The 26,207-nt window shown below is 41.3% G+C and overlaps 1 protein-coding gene across 1 annotated transcript in view; it reads right to left on the reverse strand.

Moving 5' to 3' along the window:
* TMEM255A (transmembrane protein 255A) overlaps positions 1 to 4,246 on the reverse strand; it is a 52,945-nt gene extending 48,699 nt beyond the window's left edge. Inside the window, exon 1 of the mRNA XM_010364050.2 lies at positions 3,867 to 4,246. Coding sequence (XP_010362352.1) covers positions 3,867 to 3,924 — 58 coding nt within the window. The 5' untranslated portion in view covers positions 3,925 to 4,246. The remainder of the gene's footprint in view (positions 1 to 3,866) is intronic.
* Positions 4,247 to 26,207: the final 21,961 nt, after the last annotated feature.

Raw genomic sequence — 26,207 nt, forward strand, 5'->3', positions numbered from 1 at the left:
ACACAGGACCATCTTATTCTGATTTTGTTCAGTAAAGTGACACATAAAAAACTCAGGCACCATGAGGTACTTAAATAAAGCAGCAGGTATATGAAAATCACGCCTATTACAATTTATACCTAGTGTTTGATACCGAATAAACAGTCCGTACTTGTTGAATAAACAAGAGGCAACATCTCAGAATTGTTTCCCTTGTAATCAAGGAGGATGTGGGAGGAATTGTGTGAATAAATATGGGCTGTTCTCATAGAATTGATTTTTTAACGTAGGGTACACCTGAGGGTTCCCTCAAATTAAAAACTTTCTGGCTAACTAGTGTGAAAACTACAGTATCTCTCACTACCCTGTCTCCTTGGCACCCTGTATATTTCTGCTTAAACAACAACCACCTCTGCAACCAACAGCAGTGAGAGAGTCTGAAATCTTGTCATTGGCCTTGCTTGCCTCCCCTCGGCAGACTCCCTGCAGAACTACTGCAGCCCTCCCTCTCTGCAGTGCCCCACCTCCACCCCAGATTCCTGATGACCAGGATACTTAGCTCTAGAAGCACCCAATTGTTTGCTGTCTCCACCCTTCCAAAAACAATCAGCTTTTCTCTCATCTGAGTTTTCCCCCCATCACAGCCCCCATCTGCACTGCGGTCTTTGAATCTGGGTGCCTCCCTTAGAAGCATGCTCAAAATTCCTCTCCTCCAAGAAGTTGTTCTTGATCAAAATTAATCACTTATTCATGTCCCTAAATTCCCAGGTACCTTACTCAATAAGTATATTAATTGTAACTGGTACCATTATAGTTGTAACCGTGGGTCTGGTCCACAACCCATATGATGTCTGCCAGTCCCAGGATTATGTATCTGAGGGAACCAAGACGTGGGTTGCTAGAAGGTAGGATGCTGTATCTGTTACTTTGTTTTACCTTGCACACGTTTCTTGATTATCCTCTCTCAAGAGAATAGATAAGGTGTATAATCTTTATTGGGCGCAGTAAAGTTGGGAACCCAGTATCCAGTCCTGTACACGGTGTTGTTGATGCCTGGCTAGTTCTCTGGGTTGATCTTTTGAACCGATTAGGATTTGCTTACCTGAGTCAGCTTTGCCACACAGGGTAGGTCCCTGGATATCCCCGCCTTGAGTATCCCTAGAAACAGGTGGCTGCCCACACAAGGGCCTCAAGACCCTGCCAACCTCCCGAACATTTCCTTAAAGGCGCTGAAATCCATCTCTCCCCACTTTAGACAGTTCTCTGAATGGAGAACATCCAAGGCCGCCGGCGAATTACAAATGTGTTATTTGGGAGGAAGGAATGCCCTACTGTAGTAGAGGTGCCTTTGCGCCTGGGGGCGGTGTTGCCAAAAGGGAGAAGGGGGTTGCTGGGAGGAGATGGGGGGACGCCAGAGTCAAATTACCATCTTCTTAATTGCCAAGTGCCTGCTCCACTCTGAGCCTTGGACGAACTGCTCTATTCCCAGGCAGCCAGCAAGCGTAGAGTGCAGGCTTGGTGCAGTGTGTCTGTGTGTTTTAAATTTTATTGTTTTGGTTGCGGTTGTGTCTTGACAATAAAGGAATCCCCTCAGAAATGCTGCCCTTGGAGGCCGAAACACTAACCCACCTACCCATTGTCTTCTTCCCCCCACGCAAGGGAAGGTGGTGTTGCCAGACGCTAAGTGGGAGTAGCTCCTAAGTAACCTAGACGCTGATTCAGGCCCGGGTTGTGCTGGACCAGAGCCAGGGAACTCCGGGGAGACTCCCCTGTCCAAACTGTGGAAACCCAGCGTTACCACTCGACTCAGGAATTTGCTAGTGCCGTCGGTCTGCGGACTTTAAAAAGTGGAATGCGTGGCGCCGGCTCCGCTTCTGTCTGGGATTTATGATTCCTTTCCCGCAGTGTGGAGACTAGGCTGGGCGAAGCCCACTCAGCTGTTTGTTGCGCAGACCTTTCGAGAAACATAAGATCGCTGAGGGCCCCTGGGAGTCCAAGAAAGAAAGCTCTTCATCTTGTTCCCCAACCCACAGAGCAGTGCGCCAAGTAGCAACTCTTTAAGCCCTGGACCACCAACCAGCCCACTCCCCGAAGGCAGACGGGCTCGGGGCGTTGTGGCTTGATTTGCAGGTGGTTAGGTGGTTGTCGTCCGCAGCGGGAATGGACGCTGCGGAACCCTAGCGGTCTTCCACTCAGCCCTCCCTCGCGAAGCGCAACAGCTTGGCGTCGGGGAGCCAGGACTGCGTTGTTGGCGCCGCAGCTGGCCAAGGTAAGGAGTGCATTCCCACCTGTCTCTGTTTCTCTGTCTCTCTGTCTCTCTCTCGCGCGCGCTCTCTCTCTCTCTCTCGCTCGCTCTTTCTCTCTCTCTCTCCCTCTCCTTCTGTGTTTGTGTGTGTGGTGTGTGTGTTGAAGAGAGAGAGTGCGCGCGCGCGAGCTGGGAGTAAGGGGGAGTCTGGTACTGCTGGGCTCTGGATTCGGACCAAGTCCTTGGCCTCATTTGTACCCCGTTGTAAGTAACTACGCCCTTAAAAATGAAAAAGTAAATTCTTATACTGAATATGCAAAACCACTGAGGATACGGATCTTTCTACCATCCAGGAGATAACACTTTCTGGGGCCCCTCCGGTGAACGAGTTTTGTTGACACCGAGTCTTCTGCGGGCAGTAGGGAGATTATATAGGGGGTTCCATCTTCTCCCTGCCCCCTCCACTCGAGATGTTCCCGCAAATTCATCGGAGAAAACCTGAGCAGACTGGTGGCAGGAACTGCGGGACAAAGGGATTTTGCAGAATGTAAAGTATGTTGGAAAGAGAGAATTCGATTTGATTGAAGTGTACCCGAGGCGAATTTTAAAAGATTAGGTGGGATCATGATTTTACAATCCCCTCCCGCTCTCCGGGGCTCCAAATTAATTTCTCCGCCCAGTAAAATCGTAGGGCTTGGGAAGATGCCTAACAGCTGAGGGGGACTGGATTTGTTTTTTGTTTGTAACTACCAAAAAGCAGCTTCAAGCGGCAGCCAAGTTGGTGCCGAAGGTAGCTGTCCCCAGTTTCTGTAAGGAAAGGAGTCGAAGGATGCCCCTCCCCCTCCATTCCGCCCTGAGAGGAAAAGCGCTACTTCAGAAGATGCGCGGGCTCGTGCTGGATGTTTCTCGCGCTCTCACTCCTGTACCTTACTCCCTTTTCACACTCATGCACATTCCGTGCATTTGGAGCAGAGTAACAATCAAATTCAAAGAATGTTGATCCTGCCGCTGCAGAGGGCAGGGCTCGGCTGTCTTGAGTGAGTCCTCAGGCATTCCCCTCCCCTCATCCCCCCTTTTTTCTCACCCCCCCGCCCATCCCCCAGAGTTGCGCAACCCACCCGCCCCCCGCATCAGCGAGGTGCAAATCAGGCCCCCTCCCAACTGCATCTCTAAATTTCAGGGCAGCTTCAAGAGAGTTGGGAGGGGGCGAAGACCCTGCTTCTTCTAATTGTCGTTAGTTGTGAGCTCTTAGAAGTGACCAGGACTTTGCAAAGAGGGAGTGTCGAATGGAAAGCTAAGGCGCAGGTTGCAGGGAAGTGTTTTGATCCTCAGATTGCTGGGATTTACTACCCGACTGCAAGTCTGTAGACACACGCACACAAACAGGCACACACCCGCACTCCGGGGCAGAGATACTCCGACGCAAGCTTGGCGCTCCGATCTCCGCACGTCGCTCCCGCTGCAGCCAGGCCGCTCCCCTGGGACTCTGGTCCATAACCCAGACGCTGGGGCGCGAAGACCACCCCACCCATGCCCCATTTCCCGCTCTCTGGCTTTTGGGGCAGCCGGGGCGTTCATAGTCCAGAGGCCAGCGCACTCACCCCCTGCTGCCGCCGCCCGAAGGAAAGGCCGCTAGACTTACCCATGGAATCGGGCAGGGACATGTCGCTGGACCGCTGCTGAGTCAGGGACTGATGCATGGTGAAAACTGCCCGGTTGCCCCAGTCCCCGAAGCTGCTTCAAGCGCCCCCGGCTCTGGGCGCCCCGCAGAGCATCCTACTCCGCGGTTGCCTCTCTCGGTCCCTCCAAGAGCTGAGAGAGACTGCCTCTGGTTGCGAGCTGCAGCCCAAGTGCCGCCTCCCCCTCCCTTCCCCTCTTCTCCCTCCCTCCTCTTCTGCCTCCCTCTGCTCCGGGAGGCAGCAGCATTGGCGGTCCGTGCAGCCGCGTGCGCTTGCGCAAGACCCCCCCTCCTCCCTCCCCCTCAGTCTCCCCATCCTAGTTATCCACCTCCCAGCTTCCCAAGCCAGACAGGGAGCAGTTTTAGCCCCTTGGGGCCAGGGCTGCGCAGAGAAAGAGGGGGAAGCTTCAGTCTGAAGCCAACCAACCTTCTCTGTAGTTGGACAAGGTCTTGGGTAATTATCCTGTTCTAGGATTTATAACTGGGGAGGGGGTCAGAGTCAGAGGTTCAGAGCTGAGGAACACACACACACACACACACACACACACACACACACACACACACACTTGAGCAGGTCTGGTCTTAGTGCTTCCAGAATGACATAATGGAGCTGGAGATGATCCAGAGAAGGGCCACTCTATAATCAAAGGGATGGTGTGTGTGTGTGTGTGTGTGTGTGTGTGTGTATGTGTGTGTGTGGGGGGGAGGGGCTGACATATGAAGATAGATTAAACAAATGCAGACTCTTTAGTCTAGAACGATGAAGGCTGGGAAGGGATGTGACCAGAGTGTATAAAATTATGCAGAGACGGAGAGAGGGAGCACAGCCTTATTCACCAGATCTGAGAATTCTAGAACCAACGGCCCCCAATCTTTAGCTAGAAAATTCAGCTAAAGTATGACTCTGCACCAGAACCCCAGCTTGTACTGTTCAAGTGCTTTTATATCAAGGATCTTATTTTCTCATCATAACAGTCATGCAAGGGAGGAAGAGGAGTTATCAATAACCCCATTATGCAGAGAAGGAAACTGAATCTCAGAGAAGGGAAGAAAATGTCCTGTGCCCACTCAGCTAGTAAGTGGCAGAAGTGAGAGCTAGAACCTAGATCTGTTGGACTCGAAGGTCAGTGTTCTTGCTATGGTGGCTGAAAAGAACTATTATTCTCTATAGCAAATGGAAAACCTAAGGAATTCATTAGCTCCAAAAGATGCAACAAGATGAAAATGCAAGTAGCTTTGGAAAGAGTGAAAGTAAAGTCATGGCTGACAGATCCACTGTGGATTACTAAGGGAAACTGGGGATGAAGTGGGAAAGTCACTGATCTTGGAAGACAGCCAAGTCCTTCTTGAACCTATCCTTTTGGACCCCATTAGGATATTGGGCTTGAAGCACCTTGTGGTTGGACCAAAAGGTGGTTCGAATGTTCTCAAAACAACTGGAGGACAGAATGAGGCCTCCTTGGAGTGCCCCCAAGACATTTGTCTGGTGGCCAGGGGAGGTGGAGAGTGAACAAATGGGTAACAGTGGGCTCCACCTCCCTCTGGAAACAGCCCTGGAAGCCTAACATAGCTAAGGGAATATACCTGTTTGGAGGTGCCCATTCTGTCCCATTGAGGAGCTCCCAGGCTCTGCTTGCCAGGTCTCCTTCCAACCATCTCCTCCTGATGGTTGCTGCAATCCTCTCTCCATGTCCCCCGTAAAAACCCAAATTAAATCAAGTGCAGAACTATTCTAAGAGTCAATGGGATGAAGAAGAGTACTTGGCTCTTTCCAGATCTGCCTTGCTAATCTACTGCAAAGCTTTGTTTTTCTTATCCAGGAAATGGGACTGAAGGCCCTTGCCCTTTCCCATCTTCTGAAGGAAGAAAATATGTTTCTTGAAGGTTAAAAAGGAAGCCCTTTTTAAGAACTTGGGCACCCCAGGGGCCACGTTGAATGCTGTGTCAGGTATTATTAGCAGCCCTACACTATAGATGTGGTTTAGAAATCTGTGATATATGTCCTAGATAGAGACAAGATGCCTACTATTGTAGACGTGTGTGTCTTAAGCCTGCTTACCTTGTGTCAGGCTCTCCATAAGCTCCACAAAGGCAGAGAGAAATCCTGTATTTGTACTTCTGCAATGATTGTCTTTGAGTCCTGTTTACTTATCTCTTTCTCCTCTCATTCTAAATATCTCATATTTAATGTGGAGGACTCCTGCAACCAGCACTGATTTCTCAGGAGTGCTTGCTAATTAATATATTTTGTTTCTGTGAAAGTAGCCTGAAAGAAAAGAGGTTTTTACACAGGCTCTAAAGACTATTTAACACCTTCTTTAGAGATCCTTGGCTCCCCTATAGCAATCACACAGCGAGAGATCCCTAAAGAAGCCAAATAAAAACTTGTTACCATGCTGGTTTTGATGGACAGATCGAGGCCTTTTCAATTCAGGGAGAAACACACTACCCACCAAATGATGCAGAGGGCATGTGTAATTTGACCTTTATAATCCCAAAGACACAAACTAGTGAGGTACCTTTAATGGGAATGAGCTTTGCTTTCTCAACATCTGTATTCCTGAATCCTGCTTGAAATTGAACATTATTTATAAAGTACTAGGAATTTATAAAGTACTAGAGGAGCTGGCTATTTAAAAGAACCGCATATGGTATGTTTCTTTTGTGCCGTCTCTTGGGGTGCCTTATGGGACTTGGAGCACAGCACACACTCAGTCATGTTAAAAATGACTTTGAGACCAGTAGCAGTGACAATAGCAGCAGCTGCAGCAGCTCGCAGCTCTGAGAGTAGTCTCCCCAGAGATGGTGTATTTATTTGGAGAGAGGATCGGGAAAAGGGGAGGGACTAGAATAGGAACTAGGGGGAAAACCCCCTACATTTTAACTAAGCCCAGTACATACACCTCTTTTCCTCCAAAAAAAGTTTATTTTAACTTAGACTGAACTGGATGATTAAAAAGCAAGAGGCAACGTTTCCTGGGCTCCATTCTGATTTTCTTCATGTCAAAACACATGTGGAGTTTATACATAAATAGGTTTGTAATAAAACTTACCGATAGGCAAGCCACCTAGATGAAGAAACAGGTCTTTCATGCAAGTAAAGGCTACTGTAAAACTGCTTGGTTATTGAGGATTTTTGCATCGATGTTCATCAGGGATATTGGTCTAAAATTCTCTTTCTTTGTTGTGTCTCTGCCAGGCTTTGGTATCAGGATGATGTTGGCCTCATAAAATGAGTTAGGGAGGATTCCCTCTTTTTCTATTGATTGGAATAGTTTCAGAAGGAATGGTACCAGCTCCTCCTTGTACCTCTGGTAGAATTCAGCTGTGAATCCATCTGGTCCTGGACTTTTTTTGGTGGGTAGGCTATTAATTATTGCCTCAATTTCAGAGCCTGCTATTGGTCTATTCAGGGATTCAACTTCTTCCTGGTTTAGTCTTGGGAGAGTGTAAGTGTCCAGGAAATTATCCATTTCTTCTAGATTTTCTAGTTGATTTGCGTAGAGGTGTTTATAGTATTCTCTGATGGTAGTTTGTATTTCTGTGGGGTCGGTGGTGATATCCCCTTTATCATTTTTTATTGCGTCTATTTGATTCCTCTCTCTTTTCTTCTTTATTAGTCTTGCTAGCGGTCTGTCAATTTTGTTGATCTTTTCAAAAAACCAACTCCTGGATTCATTGATTTTTTGGAGGGTTTTTTGTGTCTCTATCTCCTTCAGTTCTGCTCTGATCTTAGTTATTTCTTGCCTTCTGCTAGCTTTTGAATGTGTTTGCTCTTGCCTCTCTAGTTCTTTTAATTGTGATGTTAGAGTGTCAATTTTAGATCTTTCCTGCTTTCTCTTGTGGGCATTTAGTGCTATAAATTTCCCTCTACACACTGCTTTAAATGTGTCCCAGAGATTCTGGTATGTTGTATCTTTGTTCTCATTGGTTTCAAAGAACATCTTTATTTCTGCTTTCATTTCGTTATGTACCCAGTAGTCATTCAGGAGCAGGTTGTTCAGTTTCCATGTCCATGTAAAATACTGGCAAACCGGATTCAGCAGCACATCAAAAAGCTTATCCACCATGATCAAGTGGGCTTCATCCCTGGGATGCAAGGCTGGTTCAACATTCGCAAATCAATAAACGTAATCCAGCATATAAACAGAACCAAAGACAAGAACCACATGATTATCTCAATAGATGCAGAAAAGGCTTTTGACAAAATTCAACAGCCCTTCATGTTAAAAACACTCAATAAATTCGGTATTGATGGAACGTACCTCAAAATAATAAGAGCTATTTATGACAAACCCACAGCCAATATCATACTGAATGGGCAAAAACTGGAAAAATTCCCTTTGAAAACTGGCACAAGACAGGGATGCCCTCTCTCACCACTCCTATTCAACATAGTGTTGGAAGTTCTGGCTAGGGCAATCAGGCAAGAGAAAGAAATAAGGGGTATTCAGTTAGGAAAAGAAGAAGTCAAATTGTCCCTGTTTGCAGATGACATGATTGTATATTTAGAAAACCCCTTTGTCTCAGCCCAAAATCTCCTTAAGCTGATAAGCAACTTCAGCAAAGTCTCAGGATACAAAATGAATGTGCAAAAATCACAAGCATTCTTATACACCAGTAACAGACAAACAGAGAGCCAAATCATGAATGAACTTCCATTCACAATTGCTTCAAACAGAATAAAATACCTAGGAATCCAACTTAGAAGGGATGTAAAGGACCTCTTCAAGGAGAACTACAAACCACTGCTCAGTGAAATCAAAGAGGACACAAACAAATGGAAGAACATACCATGCTCATGGATAGGAAGAATCAATATCGTGAAAATGGCCATACTGCCCAAGGTTATTTATAGATTCAATGCCATCCCCATCAAGCTACCAATGACTTTCTTCACAGAATTGGAAAAAACTGCTTTAAAGTTCATATGGAACCAAAAAAGAGCCCACATTGCCAAGACAATCCTAAGTCAAAAAGACAAAGCTGGAGGTGTCACGCTACCTGACTTCAAACTATACTACAAGGCTACAGTAACCAAAACAGCATGGTACTGGTACCAAAACAGAGATATAGACCAATGGAACAGAACAGAGTCCTCAGAAATAATACCACACATCTACAGCCATCTGATCTTTGACAAACCTGAGAGAAACAAGAAATGGGGAAAGGATTCCCTATTTAATAAATGGTGCTGGGAAAATTGGCTAGCCATAAGTAGAAAGCTGAAACTGGATCCTTTCCTTACTCCTTATACGAAGATTAATTCAAGGTGGATTAGAGACTTAAATGTTAGACCTAATACCATAAAAACCCTAGAAGAAAATCTAGGTAGTACCATTCAGGACATAGGCATGGGCAAGGACTTCATGTCTAAAACACCAAAAGCAACAGCAGCAAAAGCCAAAATTGACAAATGGGATCTAATTAAACTAAAGAGCTTCTGCACAGCAAAAGAAACTACCACCAGAGTGAACAGGCAACCTACAGAATGGGAGAAAATTTTTGCAATCTACTCATCTGACAAAGGGCTAATATCCAGAATCTACAAAGAACTCAAACAAATATACAAGAAAAAAACAAACAACCCCATCAAAAAGTGGGCAAAGGATATGAACAGACATTTCTCAAAAGAAGACATTCATACAGCCAACAGACACATGAAAAAATGCTCATCATCACTCGCCATCAGAGAAATGCAAATCAAAACCACAATGAGATACCATCTCACACCAGTTAGAACAGCAATCATTAAAAAGTCAGGAAACAACAGGTGTTGGAGAGGATGTGGAGAAATAGGAACACTTTTACACTGTTGGTGGGATTGTAAACTAGTTCAACCATTATGGAAAACAGTATGGCAATTCCTCAAGGATCTAGAACTAGATGTACCATATGACCCAGCCATCCCACTACTGGGTATATACCCAAAGGATTATAAATTAGTCTACTACAAAGACACATGTACACGTATGTTTATTGCGGCACTATTCACAATAGCAAAGACTTGGAATCAACCCAAATGTCCATCTGTGACAGACTGGATTAAGAAAATGTGGCACATATACACCATGGAATACTATGCAGCCATAAAAAAGGATGAGTTTGCGTCCTTTGTAGGGACATGGATGCAGCTGGAAACCATCATTCTTAGCAAACTATCACAAGAACAGAAAACCAAACACCGCATGTTCTCACTCATAGGTGGGAACTGAGCAATGAGATCACCTGGACTCGGGAAGGGGAATATCACACACTGGGGCCTATCATGGAGAGGGGGGAGGGGAGAGGGATTGCATTGGGAGTTATACATGATATAAATGATGAATTGATGGGTGCTGACGAGTTGATGGGTGCAGCACACCAACATGGCCCAAGTATACATATGTAACAAACCTGCACGTTATGCACATGTACCCTAGAACTTAAAGTATAATAAAAAAAAAAAAAAAAAAAGGAAAAAAAACCTGCTTGGTTAGCTTTTGGTAAAAAAAGAAATTATTAAAATGCCTTAAAATAAATCCTTTTCATAGCAAGCTTAATCAAGCATACAGTGATGCCCTAGGTTGCAAACTGCTTTATAGCATCAGGAAATGTTTGCCAATGGGGCTGTAGCCTACTTCTTTCCATCTTCTTCAAACCAATGATGAGCATCCTCCCCAGCAACCTTCAGACCAGTAGAAAAATGCCAGATGGTGCTCTGTATCTAACACATTCTTCCTGGGAAGAGCCATAGCATTCAATTATCTCCTTATTTTGCTGACCAACTTGACTATTTAAATTACATAGTATACCTTTCTGATTCCAAATCTGGGAATGTGGGCTAGAGAAATGTCTACATGTATACACACACATACATGCATACATGCATATTTAAAATGGTGGCCATACAGGTATTCACAAGTGCACATACATATACACATCCCAGCTAGTGTCTCTATGCTCTAGTATCACCATCCAACTCTCATTTTCCAGACTTTGGTTCATCAAAGGCAGAGAGAGACTTCAGAATAATGGAGAGCCTCAAAGAGTCCAAACATCCTTAACTGAGGTTGGGGTGTGCCCACCAGACTACCTTATGTCAATGCCTAGTACTCAGTGCCTGCACCACAAACAGGTGAATCTTCACTGAGGAAAACCATAGTTAAGGGTGTTGCCTGATTCTCATTGCCAGCTGGTCTTTTTCTTTGGGTACCAGGAAAATAACCACAGCTCCAGAGAACAGCATTGGTACTTGTCTTTACTTTGTTATTGATTTATTTCTATTTTGCAACCTGTGTTAGTTACCAAACACTGTATAATAAATGTTTTCCAATGTCCGTAAAGAAAAAAACTTTGATAATATGATTTAAAATGAATGGAACATAATTTATTTACCATTTCACTGTTATTGAATATTTTCGAGATTGCCAGTTTTTTAACATTGTAAACAATGCAATGAACTAAACCTTTGCATCTTTTTCACCATAGGATATAATACTACCATGGAATTATTGGTTCAAAAGTTCCAAACACATACTTTTAATTAAACATTTTTTTATCAACACACATGTAACAAAATGTACAGACTGATGTATTTTAACACACACACACACACACACACACACACACACACACACACACACACCCTTGTAAACCACCACGCAGATTAAGATATTGAACCTTTCTAACATCTCAGATGGCTCTCTTGAGCCCCCTCCCCAGTCAATAACTCTCCCAGAGGTAACCACTATTCTGATTTTTATCATCAAGTCAGAATATTTTTAAGGCTTTAAAAATGTATTGCCAAATTGCCCTCCCAAATATTTGTAGCAAAGCACATTCCCACGATCAGTATCTGAAAGTGTCTGGGTCCCCACAACCTCTTGATTTTACCTTGAAAAGGAGATGTTTAACACTGAAGACACACCAAATTGCAGTCAGCTACAGGAAGGGCTAGTCAAGAAGCTGAAGTTCAGTTGGGCACAAGGCATCCAGTGGGAACCACAGATCTAGGAGGCAGAGGCCGAGGGCAGTACCAGGGTAGACAACACTGTCACAGCCCATAAGTACAGTCATGTGCCACATAATGATGTTTTGGGCAACAATGGAATGCAGATATGAAGGTGTTCCTATAAGATTATAATGGAGCTGAAAAACTCCTATCACCTAGTGACATCAGAGTGCAATGTGTTACTCATGAGTTTGTGGTGATGCTGGTGTAAATAAGCTCACTGTGCTGACAATCATATAAAAGTGTAGCATATACAATTAGGTACAATCCATAATACTTGATAATGATAATGAATGACTAAGTTACTGGTTTATGTATTTCCTATACTATACACTTTATCATTATTATAGAGTGTACTCCTTCTACTTAAATATTTTTAAAAAGTTAACTGTAAACAGCCTCACACAGGTCCTTTGGGAGGTATTGCAGAAGAAAGCATTGTTGTCATAGGAGATGACAGCTCCATGCGTGTTATTGCCCTTGAAGACCTTCCAGTGGAACAAGATGTGGAGGTAGAAGACAATGATATTGATGATCCTGACCCTGTGTAGGCATAGGCTAATGTGTGTGTTTTGTCTTTGTTTTTAAGAAAAAAATTTTGAAAAGTAAAGAAAAAAGAATAGAAAAAAGCGTATGGAATAAAGATGTAAAGAAATAAAATATTTTGTACAGCTGTACAGTGTGTGGTTAAAAGTGTTATTACAAGAGTCAAAAGTTAAAAAAGTTTATAATGTACAAGTTACAGTAAGCTAAGTTTAATTTATTGTAGAAGGAATAATCTTTTAAAATAAATGTAGTGCCCCCTAAGTGTACAGTGTTTATAACGCATATAGTAGTGTACAGTAATGTCCTAGGCCTTCACATTCCCTCATAATAGGATACAATACTACCATGAGTCACTCAGTGACTCACCCAGAGGAACTTCCAGTTCTGCAAGCTCCATTCACGGTAAGTGCCCTATACAGGTGTACCATTTTTTATCTTTTATACTGCATTTGTACCGTACCTTTTCTATATTTAGCTATGTTTAGATACACAAATACTGACCATTGTATTACAACAGTATTCACTACGGTCACATGCTGTACACATTTGTAGTCTAGGTGAGATAGGCTATGCCTTATGGCCTAGCTGCGTAGTAGGATATACTATCTAGGTTTTGCCTGATAGCCTAGCTGTGCAGTAGGATATACTATCTAGATTTGTGTGAGTACACTCTATGATGTTTGCACAAGGACGAAATCACCTAACAACACATTTCTCAGAAGGTGTTCCTGTCATTAAGCGATGCATGACTATACCTTAGAAACTTCCAATTGCTCAGGTGTTTTCACTGTCATATTCATTATTATTATCTGGTGCAAATACTCAAAGTCTTTCTTATATTCAACCTTTACAGTCTCTATAATGATCACTTAATTATGTCTGGTACATAGTTGGCATTTAAATACTTGTTGAACATGTTTTATTTATTTTTATCTGTTGCTTTATTCTACCTACTAAATAAGACATGACACAGTAAAAGTTCCCAAAACTGCAGAGGTGCTCGATGCAGCAAAGTACTCCTGCTCCACAATTCTACTCTCCACAGATAACAACGCTTTACAGGTTTGAATGCATTTTTCCACATTTTTTCTTCATGCATACTTTTACCTTTGTTTGTTTATTTTGAGAGTTAAATGCTCTAAAAAGCATTTTAAAAGTAAACTTGCTAAATAATGAAATAATAAATATTTTTATTAAGCCTTGTAAGTTGCATTTAATAGCTTTCAAATACACCACATCAAAGTCCATCTTCAATCAATCAAACCCAATAGTAGTTCCTTCTTGCAAAATAAAATTCCCTCCAACTTACATTATGATACCCACTTAGCTCTCATGGGCAGGGAATGGAAATTACATCTCCTTTCTGATCACTATTGTGTAAGGAAGAGCATCAGGACAATTACATAAAATGAATATAAAGAAATGATTCTGATTTCAAAGTACATTGGAAGCATTAACAAAAACAAAAATGATTCAGGTATACACACTTTTACTGAATTTTTGATAGGAAAGCACTGAAAACAGTCCATTTTCTACTACAGAAGGGAGGTAGTTTATTTTTAAGATTAGTCTTTGTTTTCCACAGAATTTCACATATTCCTAATTTGAAGGCATAAAACAGCAGCAGAGAACCATAATGCATGAATCAATGAATACACTAGGGACATGGTGATGTTCAAGAAGGCTAGATAACTTTTTTTGAATTTCAAAATAAATGTAACCGAGATTAATAACCACAAATGTTAAGGTTAGAGTGAGATCAGTCTGTAAGAAGCATAATTAACATTTTATACTGCAAACTATTTACTGAAGGAAAACATCCATACAGAAAAATTCACCATATGTATTACTTTTAAATCAAGGGAAAGGGAGAGGAGATGAGTAGCCTTAAGCCTGCAGGAACTGGGTTGGGGATCATTTGGGGGAACCTCACTGTTGAGATGCTATGATTTACCTGCCAGAGAAAACAGTTGGTAGGGATAGTAGAATAGGATTCAGTTAAGCTGTTTCCTTCCTTTAATTAATGACAGAGCTCAGTATATCCTTCTCCCTTATCCCCATCAAAAAACATTCATTAAACACCTAATTAGATGTGACACTGTTGCAAGTGAGGGTGCATGTGTCCAGCTGCTTGGTTCAGGCTTGCACTGAAGAGGATTTCTGTGTTCAGTAGTTTTTAGGAATCAATAAATTTGCTACCAGTTCAAACTGCTCCACAGAGCTTTTAAAAATGTTTACACTCTGTGACCCAGTAATTCCACTTCTGGGAATCTGTCCTAAGGAAAGAGAAATCTCGACTAAGATTTATGTGCAACAATGTCCGTGGCAATGTTATTTATAAGTTAAGAAAATGGAAAAAAAAACCTGAAATGACAAAAATTAGGAGAACGATTAGCTAGATGATACCATAACCAAATGATTCCATGTGTTATATAGCTATTTAAATTATATTTCAAATATTTAAGAACACAGAAATATATAAAATAATGAGTGCAAAAGTAGGCTAAGAACTGCATGTATAGTTTGATCCCATTTTGTTTAAAATTGTACATATATACAGAGAAAAATGACTAGAAAGAAACTCAAATATTCACTGTAGTTATCTCTGAGTAGTGAAATTACAGGAGATTGGTTTCTTTTTTATACTTTTCTATATCTTTCAAATACATTCAATGAGCATGTATTATTAAAAAGCACAAACCACTTCAAATTCTGTTTTACAAATGAATTAAACAGGTGAATGTTTAATAAATTGCACTGTGTCTGTCCTGCAGTGTGAGCCTGGGGCTGCCCAGGACCCACCTACTTTGGTCGCTCTCTCTCTCTCTCTCTCTCTCTCTCTCTCTCACACACACACACACACACACACACACATACACACACACAGCTCTTCTGTCAGTCTTTCTTGCCTGAATGCTAGTTTCAGGCAACATGTCACCTCTCTCAAGGGAATTTGTACTTCTTTATCATTGTATGATTAACGCTTGTTGGTGCTGGCAGGTGGGCAAGTACTTTTTCTGGTCTGGCTTTGTCAATGCCCCTAAAATTACACCGGTAGGGGGCTGTCTACTCTGTGGATTGCCTGGAAGGAACAGCTTTCTGGGTAACTGATCTGTCTAGGAAGATAGAAGAAACTCTGCCTAGATGGGAGGAGAGGAGGAAATTTGGAGGTAAAACAGAATAGAGAGAGGAAGAAAAATCAGCAACTGTGCTTATTAGAGAGGATTCCTTTGGTAAGGCTATATTTTAGTGTGTTACTGTTTATAAGAAATACAGTTCAATTGGACCTGTAAGAAGTTCTACTGAAGGTGAAATGCACCTAAATTCATGCCCACTGCTCAAATCTGCTCAGGAGGTTGGAATCCTGCAATAACGAGAAAGGGGCTGTTAATAAAGGCTATTGTCCTTTAACAAACACCCAATATTACAAAAGTAAAATATGCACACAGATTTCAAACAATACAAAATTGTATAAAATAAAAAGTGAAATTCTTTCCCTCCCCAGTGTCATTCTTCAGAGGTAACCTCTATTCTGATGTATATTTTCCCAAGATTTTCCACTTTTCCTATGTATATATAAGTATACGCATACACACATACAGTTACACACATAGTGAAGAAAAATGGAAGCAAACTATAAATATTATTCTGCAAGTTACTTTTTAAGAAATCCAATACTATTTCATAAATACATTTTCCGTGTCAGCATATATAGGTTTGTCTCATGTTTTTTAAGCTGCTGCCTAACATTCCATTGTGCGAATCTTTCAACTTACTTGAGGAACCTCCATGGGTGGACATTTAGTTTAGTTCCAGTTTTTCATAGTTACAAGCAATGTTGCAATAAACATCCCTGTACATATACCATGGAATCAATTTAAAGGAAAATTTTCTTTCTATCAGCTGTGCATTACCTAACCATTTGCAATTAGTTTCCTGGGCTCTGGAGAACAGTTTTTAATGGCTATGCGAAATGTTCTGTCGTGTCCCAAATGATCCGAGGCATCCCTTCCAATTAAGTTGCAGTCTACTACACACTGCATTTTAAATTACATTATGCTTTAAGGACAGGGCACTGTCTTACATTATTGATACAGTGTTATAATGTTCTGTCTTAGTCCTTATGCCCTAGACTTGAATGGGCACCGCCTGAAGAGAGTGGGCAGTCAGAGGCAGCTGGTACATGTCACCAAGGGTGGCCCAACTCAGCCCAACACAAATATGTGATTGTCCCTCCTCCGATTACATCCAGCATCTTTTCACCACTTCTGGCAGGAAAGCACAACTAGAGATAAGGCACTTTATTTGCCACCTACCAGCTTGGGGGAAAGGAAGATGGGACCACTTACACTAACAACTGAATTGGTGCAGGAGACCAGGCTGCTTTCAGCCCCTCTCCCATCCTGTCTGCCTCCCCTTACCCAGGTGTTCATTGTCTTCAACATGTCCTCTGGCTGTTTGCAGGCCTTTTCTTTGACATCCTTCTTGGACATGGCCTCCTTAGCCATTGCCTGCACCGCCCCCCCCCCCCCCCCATCAAAACGCATCTCTTTTTAGAACTCTCAATTGACAGCATTCATTTGTGTTAGCAGGACAGAAAGCACTTAAGGCATGGCATCAGAAGACCATTTTCTAGCCCTGTGTTTTTGACCAAGTCAATTAATCTCTTTGAGGCTCCATTTAGACATCTGTAAAACGGGGATTATAGTGATATTTTCTTCACATAGTGGATGTAAAATGAAATGAAATGACATATTGGAAAGTACATTGAGAGCAAGAAAAAGTGCTCTGAGATTGTAAAATGCCATTATTACTTATGAATTCTTTCTTCCAGGTAAACCAGTTTTATTTTATTTTGATTAAACAAGGGATTTCTGAAGACTACAATGTTTTCACTGAGAGAAGTGCTTATTACAGTGAAAATGTCAGGCAATGCGAGCAGGCCAGTGGGGAAGCTATTTTGAGACGGGAAAACTCTTTCAGACCTTCAAATCCACATATGTAGGGGGTTGATGGTATCACCAAGGCAGAAGGCTGACCAGAGTCCTCCAGGTAAAAATACCAGAAAGGTCTCTGGTACAGTTTGCTCTCTTCAGGGAGAGAAAGGTTGGGTGGAGGGGGATGAGGACAGCATGGATTTCTGTGGGCTGGCCTGAGGACCTGTCCTTCCTAGGGAGATGTGTTCTAGCAACTGTTTGGTGTATTTTTAAAGGTCAGAGAGGCTTTGGCTCTATAGGATGGAGTGGCTGTGACACCTGATTAATGTCTGTGCAGTACTTTCCAGAATGAAATTTAATCAGCAGAATGATTGCAGCAAGCAGCTGCCTGGAGGAAAATGATCCTGTTCTAATGGTGGCTTGTTTGATATGTTGGCATTGTAGTGGGGCACGTACATTATTAGTCCAGCCCAGGGGGCCCAAACTAGGATACTGGATCAACTAGTAAGGAAATACAGCAAACAGCAGCACCCACTCCATGGCTCTGTGTAAGGTCATCACCGTCAGATTGTCAGTTCTTCCCCACTTCAAGGACCTTTACTGTCAGCCTCCCTCCCGCCCCCAGGATCTTCTTTGTCAGCTCCTTTATCCCCCTCCTATCATTATCCATTCCCTGAGTCCCTTCAGATCCATCACTCCCACCCCGGTTTCAAGGCCTTCGCTGACAGCTTCCTCCCAACACACACACACATGCACAAGTGCATGCATACATTTCTCGCCTATCTCCATGGGTGTTCTCAAGACTTAAATGAAATGAAAAATGACCTCTCCTCATAAAATGACTGGAGTCTTCTGATCTAATTAACAATTCTTGAACTATTTTTCCCATCAGAAGCACAGAGGTTATTACACTGCCTTGCAAAAATTCTGTAGTCAGTATTATACTCCCTAACATCTAGGAAATACAGTGGAGACCTATTTGACTGCCATGTCCTACCACTCAAATGACATTGGGTGCATTTCATCCAAGCTGAGTATGCTGAACTTTGCTCACAGGATCTGTGGTATAAGATGTTTCCCAGTAGTAGAGAAAATCTGGATGAGCTAGTTACAATTTCTTACAAGTATTTGTTTCCCTAGTTTGAAAAACTTCCACCAAATCCCTCCAGAATGTACCCTAGGATCACCACAGGGACCTGACTCAGGATGGGGGCTGTGCTTGGAACTACTAAGGCCACAGTTTACAGTGGAAAAAATAGCTTTCAGGACCAAAAGAAACCAAACTGATAGGGCCATAACAACCCTTTCTAAATTCAAAGAAAGGATAGAGTAGTCTACTGCTCTGTGGGCAGTTGAGAGTGCTTCAAGATTCCTAGGCTTTGCGTGTGGTACCACCTCTGGGCTAAGGACACCATCAAAAAAGTAAAAACTGACAACCCACAGGATGGGAGAAAAAATTTTAAAACCATATATCTATATATTTGATAAGAAACTCTCTCTCATACATGTACATATATATAATATATTATAAACACATGTAATGTACATATGTAATAAATCAGAGATTAATTTATAATAGGAATTGGCTCATATGATTATGGAGGCTAAGAAGTTTCATGATTTGCCATCTGCAAGCTGGAGACCCAGTGGAGAACCAGAAAAGCTAGTGGTACAATTCAGTAAGAATCTGAAGGCCAGAGACCAGAAACACGGATGTTGAGTGCAGGGGACTATGAGTGTCCCTGATCAAACAGAGAGTGAATTCACTCTTCCTCTACCTATTTGTTCTATGTGGGCCCTCAGTAGATTGAATGATTACCCTATGTGGGTGAGGGAGATCTTCTTTACTCAGGTTACTGATTAAAATGCTAATCTCTTCCAGAAACACTCTTTCACAGACACACCTAAAAGTTCTACCAGCTATCTGGGCATCCCTTAGCCCATTCAAGTTGACAGATAAAAATTAACCATCGTGCTAGGGAAATGCAAATCAAAACCATGAGATACACTCATGATTGTATAGTTAGGAAATGCAACAAACAGCAGCACCCCCTCCATGCCTCTGTGTAAGGTCATCAAGAGGATGAATGTTATAAAGACAAATAATAAATGCTGGAGAAGATGCGCAGAAATTAGACCCTTATACATTGCTGGGTGGAATGTAAAATGATTAGAGCCACTTTGTAAAACTGGCAGTTCCTCATAATGTTAATTACGGAGTTAAGATATTTCATAGATATTCCACTCCTAGGTATATGCCCGAGGGAATTGAAAACATATGTCCACAGAAAAACTTATAAATGAATGTTCATAGCAGCATTATTCACACACACACACACATACACACACACACACACACACACACACACACATGTCTCCTGTTGGTTCTGTTTCTCTGGAGAACCCTAACTAATACACCTAGTGACTAATGACATTGAGCATTCCTTCATTTGCTTATTGGTCATTTGTGTATCTTTGGAGAACTGTATATTCAGACCCTTTATCCATCTTTTAATTGGGTTATTTGTCCTTTTGTTATTAAGTTGTAACTTTTTTTTAATATATTCTAGATACAAGTCTCTCATCAGATACATGATTTCCAAAAATTTTCTCCCATTCTGTGGGTTGTCAGATTTTACTTTCTTAGTGGTGTCCTTTTAAGTATGGAAGTTTTAGCCGAGGCGGACAGATCATGAGGTCAGGAGATCGAGACCATCCTGGCTAACACGGTGAAACCCCGTCTCTACTAAAAATACAAAATATTAGCTGGGCGTGGTGGCGGGTGCCTGTAGTCCCAGCTACTTTGGAGGCGGAGCTTGCAGTGAGCCGAGATCACGCCACTGCACTCCAGCCTGGGCGACAGAGCCAGACGGGTGCAGCACACCAACATGTCACGTGTATACATATGTAACAAACCTGCACGTTGTGCACATGTACCCTAGAACTTAAAGTATAATAATAATAAAAAAAAAGAACGGAAGTTTTAAAATTTGATAAAGTTCAATTATCTATTTTTTTCTTTTGTCACTAGTGCTTTTGGTGTCATGTCTAAAACTCCATTGCTTAATCCAAAACCACAAAGATTTGTGCTTTCGTTTTCTTCTAAAAGTTTTCTAGATTTAACTTACGCTTAGGTCTTTGATCAATTTTTTGTTAATGTATGTACGTGGTATGAAGTAGGGGGTCCAACTTCATTCTTTTGATGTGCATATTCAGTTGTTTCAGCACCATTTGTTGAAAACACTCTTTTATTCTCTCAATTGAATGGTCTTGGCATACTTGTCAAAAATCAGTTAACCGGCTGGGCGCGGTGGCTCACGCCTGTGATTCCAGCACTTTGGGAGGCCGAGGTGGGCAGATCACGAGGTAAGGAGATCAAGACCATCCTGGCTAACACGGCGAAACCCCATCTCTACGAAAATTACAAAATATTAGCTCGGCGTGGTGGCGGGCGCCTGTAGTCCCAGCTACTCTGGAGGCTGAGGCAGGAGAATGGCGTGAATCCGGGAGGCAGAGCTTGCAGTGAGCAGAGATCGCACCACTGCACTCCAGCCTGGGCCACAGAGTGAGACTCCATCTTAAAAAAAAAAAATCAGTTAACCATAAATGTGACTTTTATTTTTGGATTCTCAATTGCATTCTATTGATCTATAAGTCTATCCTTATGCAGGTACCATGCACCCTTGATTACTGTTACTTTGTAGTAAGCTTTGAAATTGGTTAAGCGAGAGGCCTCTGCCTTTATTGTTTTTCAAGATTGCTTTTGACCGGGCGTGGTGGCTCACGCCTGTAGTTCCAGCACTTTGAGAGGCCGAGGCAGGCAGACTGCTTGAGCTCAGGAGTTTGAGACCAGCCTGGGCAACATGGTGAAACCCTGCCTCTACCAAAAATACCAAAAAAAAAAAAAAAAAAATTAGCCGGACATGGTGTCAGGAACCTGTAGTCCCAGCTACTCAGGAGGCTGAGGTGAGAGGATTGCCTGAGCCTGGGAGGCAGAGGTTGCAGTGAGCTGAGGTCTCACCACTGCACTCCAGCCCGGGTGACAGAGTGAGACCAGTTGAAAAAAAAAAAAAAAGATTCTGGTTCCTTGTATTTCCATTTTTGTCCATTTCTGCCAAAAAAAAAAAAAAAAAAAAAAGGCTGGGATTTTAATAGGAATTGCCTTGAGTTTGTATATCAGTTTAGAGAGTATTGTCACCTTAACAATATTAAGTTTTCCAATACATGAAAATGGGATAATGTTCCATTTAGTTAGGTCTGTATTTTCTTTCAATAATGTTATCTGGTACACCGACAAGTGTATAAGTATTGCAATTCTTCTGTTAAATTTATTCCTAAATACTTACTTTTTTTTTTTGAGACAAAGTTTCACTCTGTTGTCCAGGCTGGAGTGCAGTGGCACTATCTTGGCTCACTGCAACCTCCAACTCCTGGGTTCAAGCGATTCTCCTGTCTCAGCCTCCTGAGCAGTTGGGATTACAGGTGTGCACAACCACACTTGGCTAATTTTTGTATTTTTTTGGTAGAGATGGGGTTTTGCCATATTGGCCAGGCTGGTCTCGAACTCCTGACCTCAGGTGATCTGCCTGCCTCAATCTCCCAAAGTCCTGGGATTATAGGCGTGAGCCACTGTGCCCAGCCTACTCTTTTTTATGCTATTATAAATGCAATTATTTTATTACTTTCACTTTTCATTTTTCAGACTGTTCATTGCAAGTATATGGGAATACAGTTTATTTTTATCTATCTTTTATCATGGGACTTTGTTGAATTGATTTATTAGCTTTAATAGTTTTTTTGTGATTTCTAAAGGATTTTCTACATACAAGGGTATGTCATTTGCAAAGAGAGTTTTCCTTCTTCCTTTTCAATCTGGATGCCTTTTACTTATTTTTCTTGCCTAGTTACACTGGCTAGGACCTCCAGTACAATCTTGAATAGAAGCAGTGAGAGTGGACATCCTTGTCTTGTTCTGATATTGGGGAGAACGTTTTTAGTCTTTCACCATTAACTATGATGCTAGCTGTGGATTTTTTGTAGATGCCCTTTCTCAAGTTAAGGAGGTACCCTTCTCTTTTTAGTTTGTTGAGTGTTTTTATTATGAAGGGTTTTATCAAATGCTTATTCTGCATCTGTTGAGATAATCATGCTATTTTTTCCTTTCTTCTATTAATATGCTGTTATTACAATGGTTGATTTTTATATACTGAACTAACCTTGCATTTCCTGTAATAAATTCCACGTGGTGATGAGGTATAATCCTTTTGATACATTGTTGGATTTGTTTGCTAGTATTCTGTTGAGGATTTTAGTGAATATATTTTAAAGGAATGGATATTAGTCTGTAGTTTTGTTTTGATGGCTTTTCTGGTTTTGGTATCAGAGTAATACTGGCCTCACATAATGAATTGGGAAGTATTCCCTTCTCTTGTATTTTGTGAAAGCATTTGACAAGGCTTGGCATTAGCTCTTCTTTTATTCTTTAAATACTTGGTAGAATTCACCAGTGAAACTATCTGATCTTGGACTTTTTGTTTTTGGTGGGAATACTTGATTACTGATTCAATCACACTATTTGTATAGTTCTATTCAGACTTTCTATCTCTTCTTGAGTCAGTTTTGGCAACTTTTGTCTTTCTAGAAATTTGTCTGTCTCATCTAGATTATCTAATTTGTTGGTATACAATTGTTCATAGTATTCTCATATATTTTTTAAAATTTCTGTGATGTCGATAGTAACATCTCCTCTTCTATTCCTGATTATATTAGTTCAAGTGTTTTCTCTTTATTTCTGGGTCAGCCTAGCTAAAGTTTTGTTAATTTTGTTGATCTTTCCAAAATATCAGCTTCAGTTTTATTGATTTTCTCTATTATTTTTATCCTCTATTTCATCTTTTCCTTTGTAATAATCTTATTTCCTTCTTTCTGTTTGCTTTGGATTTAGTTTGCTCTTTTTTCTAGTTTCTTAAGGTAGAAGCTTGGGTAATTGATTTCAGATCACTCTTCTTTTTCAATGTAGGCATTAATAGCTATAAATTTCCCCATAAGCAATGCTTTAGCTCCATCACATAAGTTTTGTATGTTGTGTTTTGTGTTTTCATTCATCTCAAAATATTGTCTAATTTTCCTTGTGATGTCTTCCTTGACTGATTTTTTTTTAGGAGTTTGTCGTTTAATTTCCACATGTTTGTGAATATCCTAAATTTCCTTCTGTAATTGACTTCTAATTTTATTCCATAGTGCTCAAAAAACATACTTTGTATGCTTTCAACCTTCTTAAATATACTGAGACTCAATTTATGGCTTAGCACATGGTCTAATTTGAAAAATATTCCATGTGCACTTGAGAAGAATGTATATTTTGCTGTTGTGGGGTGGAGTGTTCTAAAGATGTTTGTTAGGTCTAATTGGTTTGTATTGTTAGTCAAGTCTTCTATTGCCTTGTTGATCTACTGTCTGTGGGCTGCATGAAGCCCAGAAAGTCTTTGAATGCAGCCCAGAATGCAGCCCAACACAAATTCGTAAACTTTCTTAAAACATTATGAGATTTTATGGGCAATTTTTTTTAGCTCATCAGCTATTGTTAGTGTTAGTGTATTTTATGTGTGGCCCAAGACAACTCTTCTTTTTCCAATGTGGCCCAGGGAAGCCAAAAGATTGGATACCCCTGGTCTAATTGTTCTATCCACTAGATAAAGTTAGGTATAGAAGTCTTTAATCATTATTGCTGAATTGTCTATTTCTTCCTGCAGTTCTTTCAGTTTTTGCTTCATATATATCAGGAGTCTGTTTTTAGATGTGTATATGTTTATAAGTGTTATATCTTCCTGAATTATTGACAATTTTATCATTATAAAATGCTCTTCTTTGTCTCTAGTAACAATTCTTGTCTTAAAGTCTATTTTGTCTGGTATTAGTATATTTTCTCCAACTCTCTTTTGGTTACTGCATTAGTCCATTCTCACACTGCTATGAAAGAATACCCAAGACTGAGTAATTTACAAGGAAAAGAGGCTTGATTTACTCACAGTTCCACATGCCTGGGGAGCCCTCAGGAAACTTTCAATCATGACGGAAGGCAACTCTTCACAGGGCGGCAGGAGAGAGAAGTGCTGAGCAAAGGGGGAAAAGCCCCTTATAAAACCATCAAATCTCGTGAGAACTCACTCACTATCACAAGAACAGCATGGGGGTAACTGCCCCCATGATTCAATTACCTTCCACCAGTTCCCTCCCACATTTGGGGATAATGGGAACTACAATTCAAGATGAGATTTGGGTGGAGACACAGTCAAACCATATCAGTTACTGTTTGTAAGGTATGTCTTTTTTTCATCTTTTTACTTTCAAATTAATTATGTCTTTGAATCTAAGTCATGTTCCTTATACATAGCATATAATTGGATCATTTTTAATTCATTCTTTCAATCTCTGCTTTTTTTTATTGTAGTGCTTAATCTATTTAAATTTAATATAACTAACAAAAGGTAGGTTTTGTGTCTGGCATTTTTCAATTTGTTCTCTATGTGGCAGGTTTTTTTTGTTTATCAGTTCCTTCATTACTGCCTTATTTTGTATTAAATGGATAGTTTCTAACCTACCATTTTAATTACTTTGTTGTTTCTTTTGCCATTTTCTTGGTCACTTCCCTGGGGATTGCAATTAACATATTAAGTTAGAAAAACTAGTTGAAATGAATACTAACTTAATTTCAATATTGTACAAGAATGTTGTTCCAAAATAGTTCCATTCCATTCCTACTCCTATGTGTTGTTATTGTCGTACAAAACCCATCTTCATACATTGTATGTGTATCAACACATATTTGTCATGATTTCTTTATGCAGTTGTCTTTGTTTTTATTTTTAATTATTATTATTATCTTTGAGACAAGGTCTTGCTTTGTCACCCAGGCTGGAGAGCAGTGGCATGATCTCGGCTCACTACAGCCTCCAAGGTTCAAGCGATCCTCCTGCCTCAGCCTCCCTAGTAGCTGGGACTACAGGTATGCACCACCATACCCAGATAATTTTTGTATTTTTAGTAGAGACAGGGTTTCACCATGTTGGCCAGGCTGGTCTCGAACTTCTGACTTCAGGTGATCCACCTGCTTTGGCCTCCCAAAGTACTGGGATTATAGGCATGAGCCACTGCGCCTGGCCACAGTTGTCTTTTAAATCAAAAAAGATAAAAAGGAATGTGTTATGAGGCCTAAAATTAATATTATGTGCTGCCTTGACATGGCAAAATTGGCCTAACTGCAAATTCTCCTTCCCATTCTGTTTCCACAGATAAGGTCTTCTAGCCAAGCAACCCTCCTTATCATGCAGACCAGGCACAGTTCATGCTTATCCCTGAATATTAACAAAGATTTTCTCATTGACCAAATTCTGCTCAGGCTCAGGCACCTCTGAACTCTTGTTCAGCTAGGCCTAACTTTTAGACTTCCAGGTTCATCTCTGCATTGTCCAATTTTAACAAGAATCCATGAAGTCAGTTTAACCAGAACCTCTCACCCTTGATATCTGATCCTTCCATATCTAATCAGGTTCTTCATTTCATCCTCCATCATTCCCCAGGTGATGATGTTTCATCACCATGGCCTGCCTTCAAGAAGCATCCTGCGAGGTTGGTTTAATCAGAATTCCTTTTGGCCTGGTGCAGTGGCTCATACCTGTAATCTCAGCACTTTAGGAGGCTGAGGTGGGAAGATCGCTTGAGCCCAGGAGTTTGAGACCAGCCTGGGCAACATAGCAAGACCTTACCTCTATTAAAAAAAAAAAAAATTCTTGTTTACCCCTGATGCTTCCTCTTAGTAATTTGCTATCC

The sequence above is a fragment of the Rhinopithecus roxellana genome, chromosome 7 (genome assembly GCF_007565055.1).
Source record: "Rhinopithecus roxellana isolate Shanxi Qingling chromosome 7, ASM756505v1, whole genome shotgun sequence".
Classification (NCBI taxonomy): Eukaryota; Metazoa; Chordata; class Mammalia; order Primates; family Cercopithecidae; genus Rhinopithecus; species Rhinopithecus roxellana.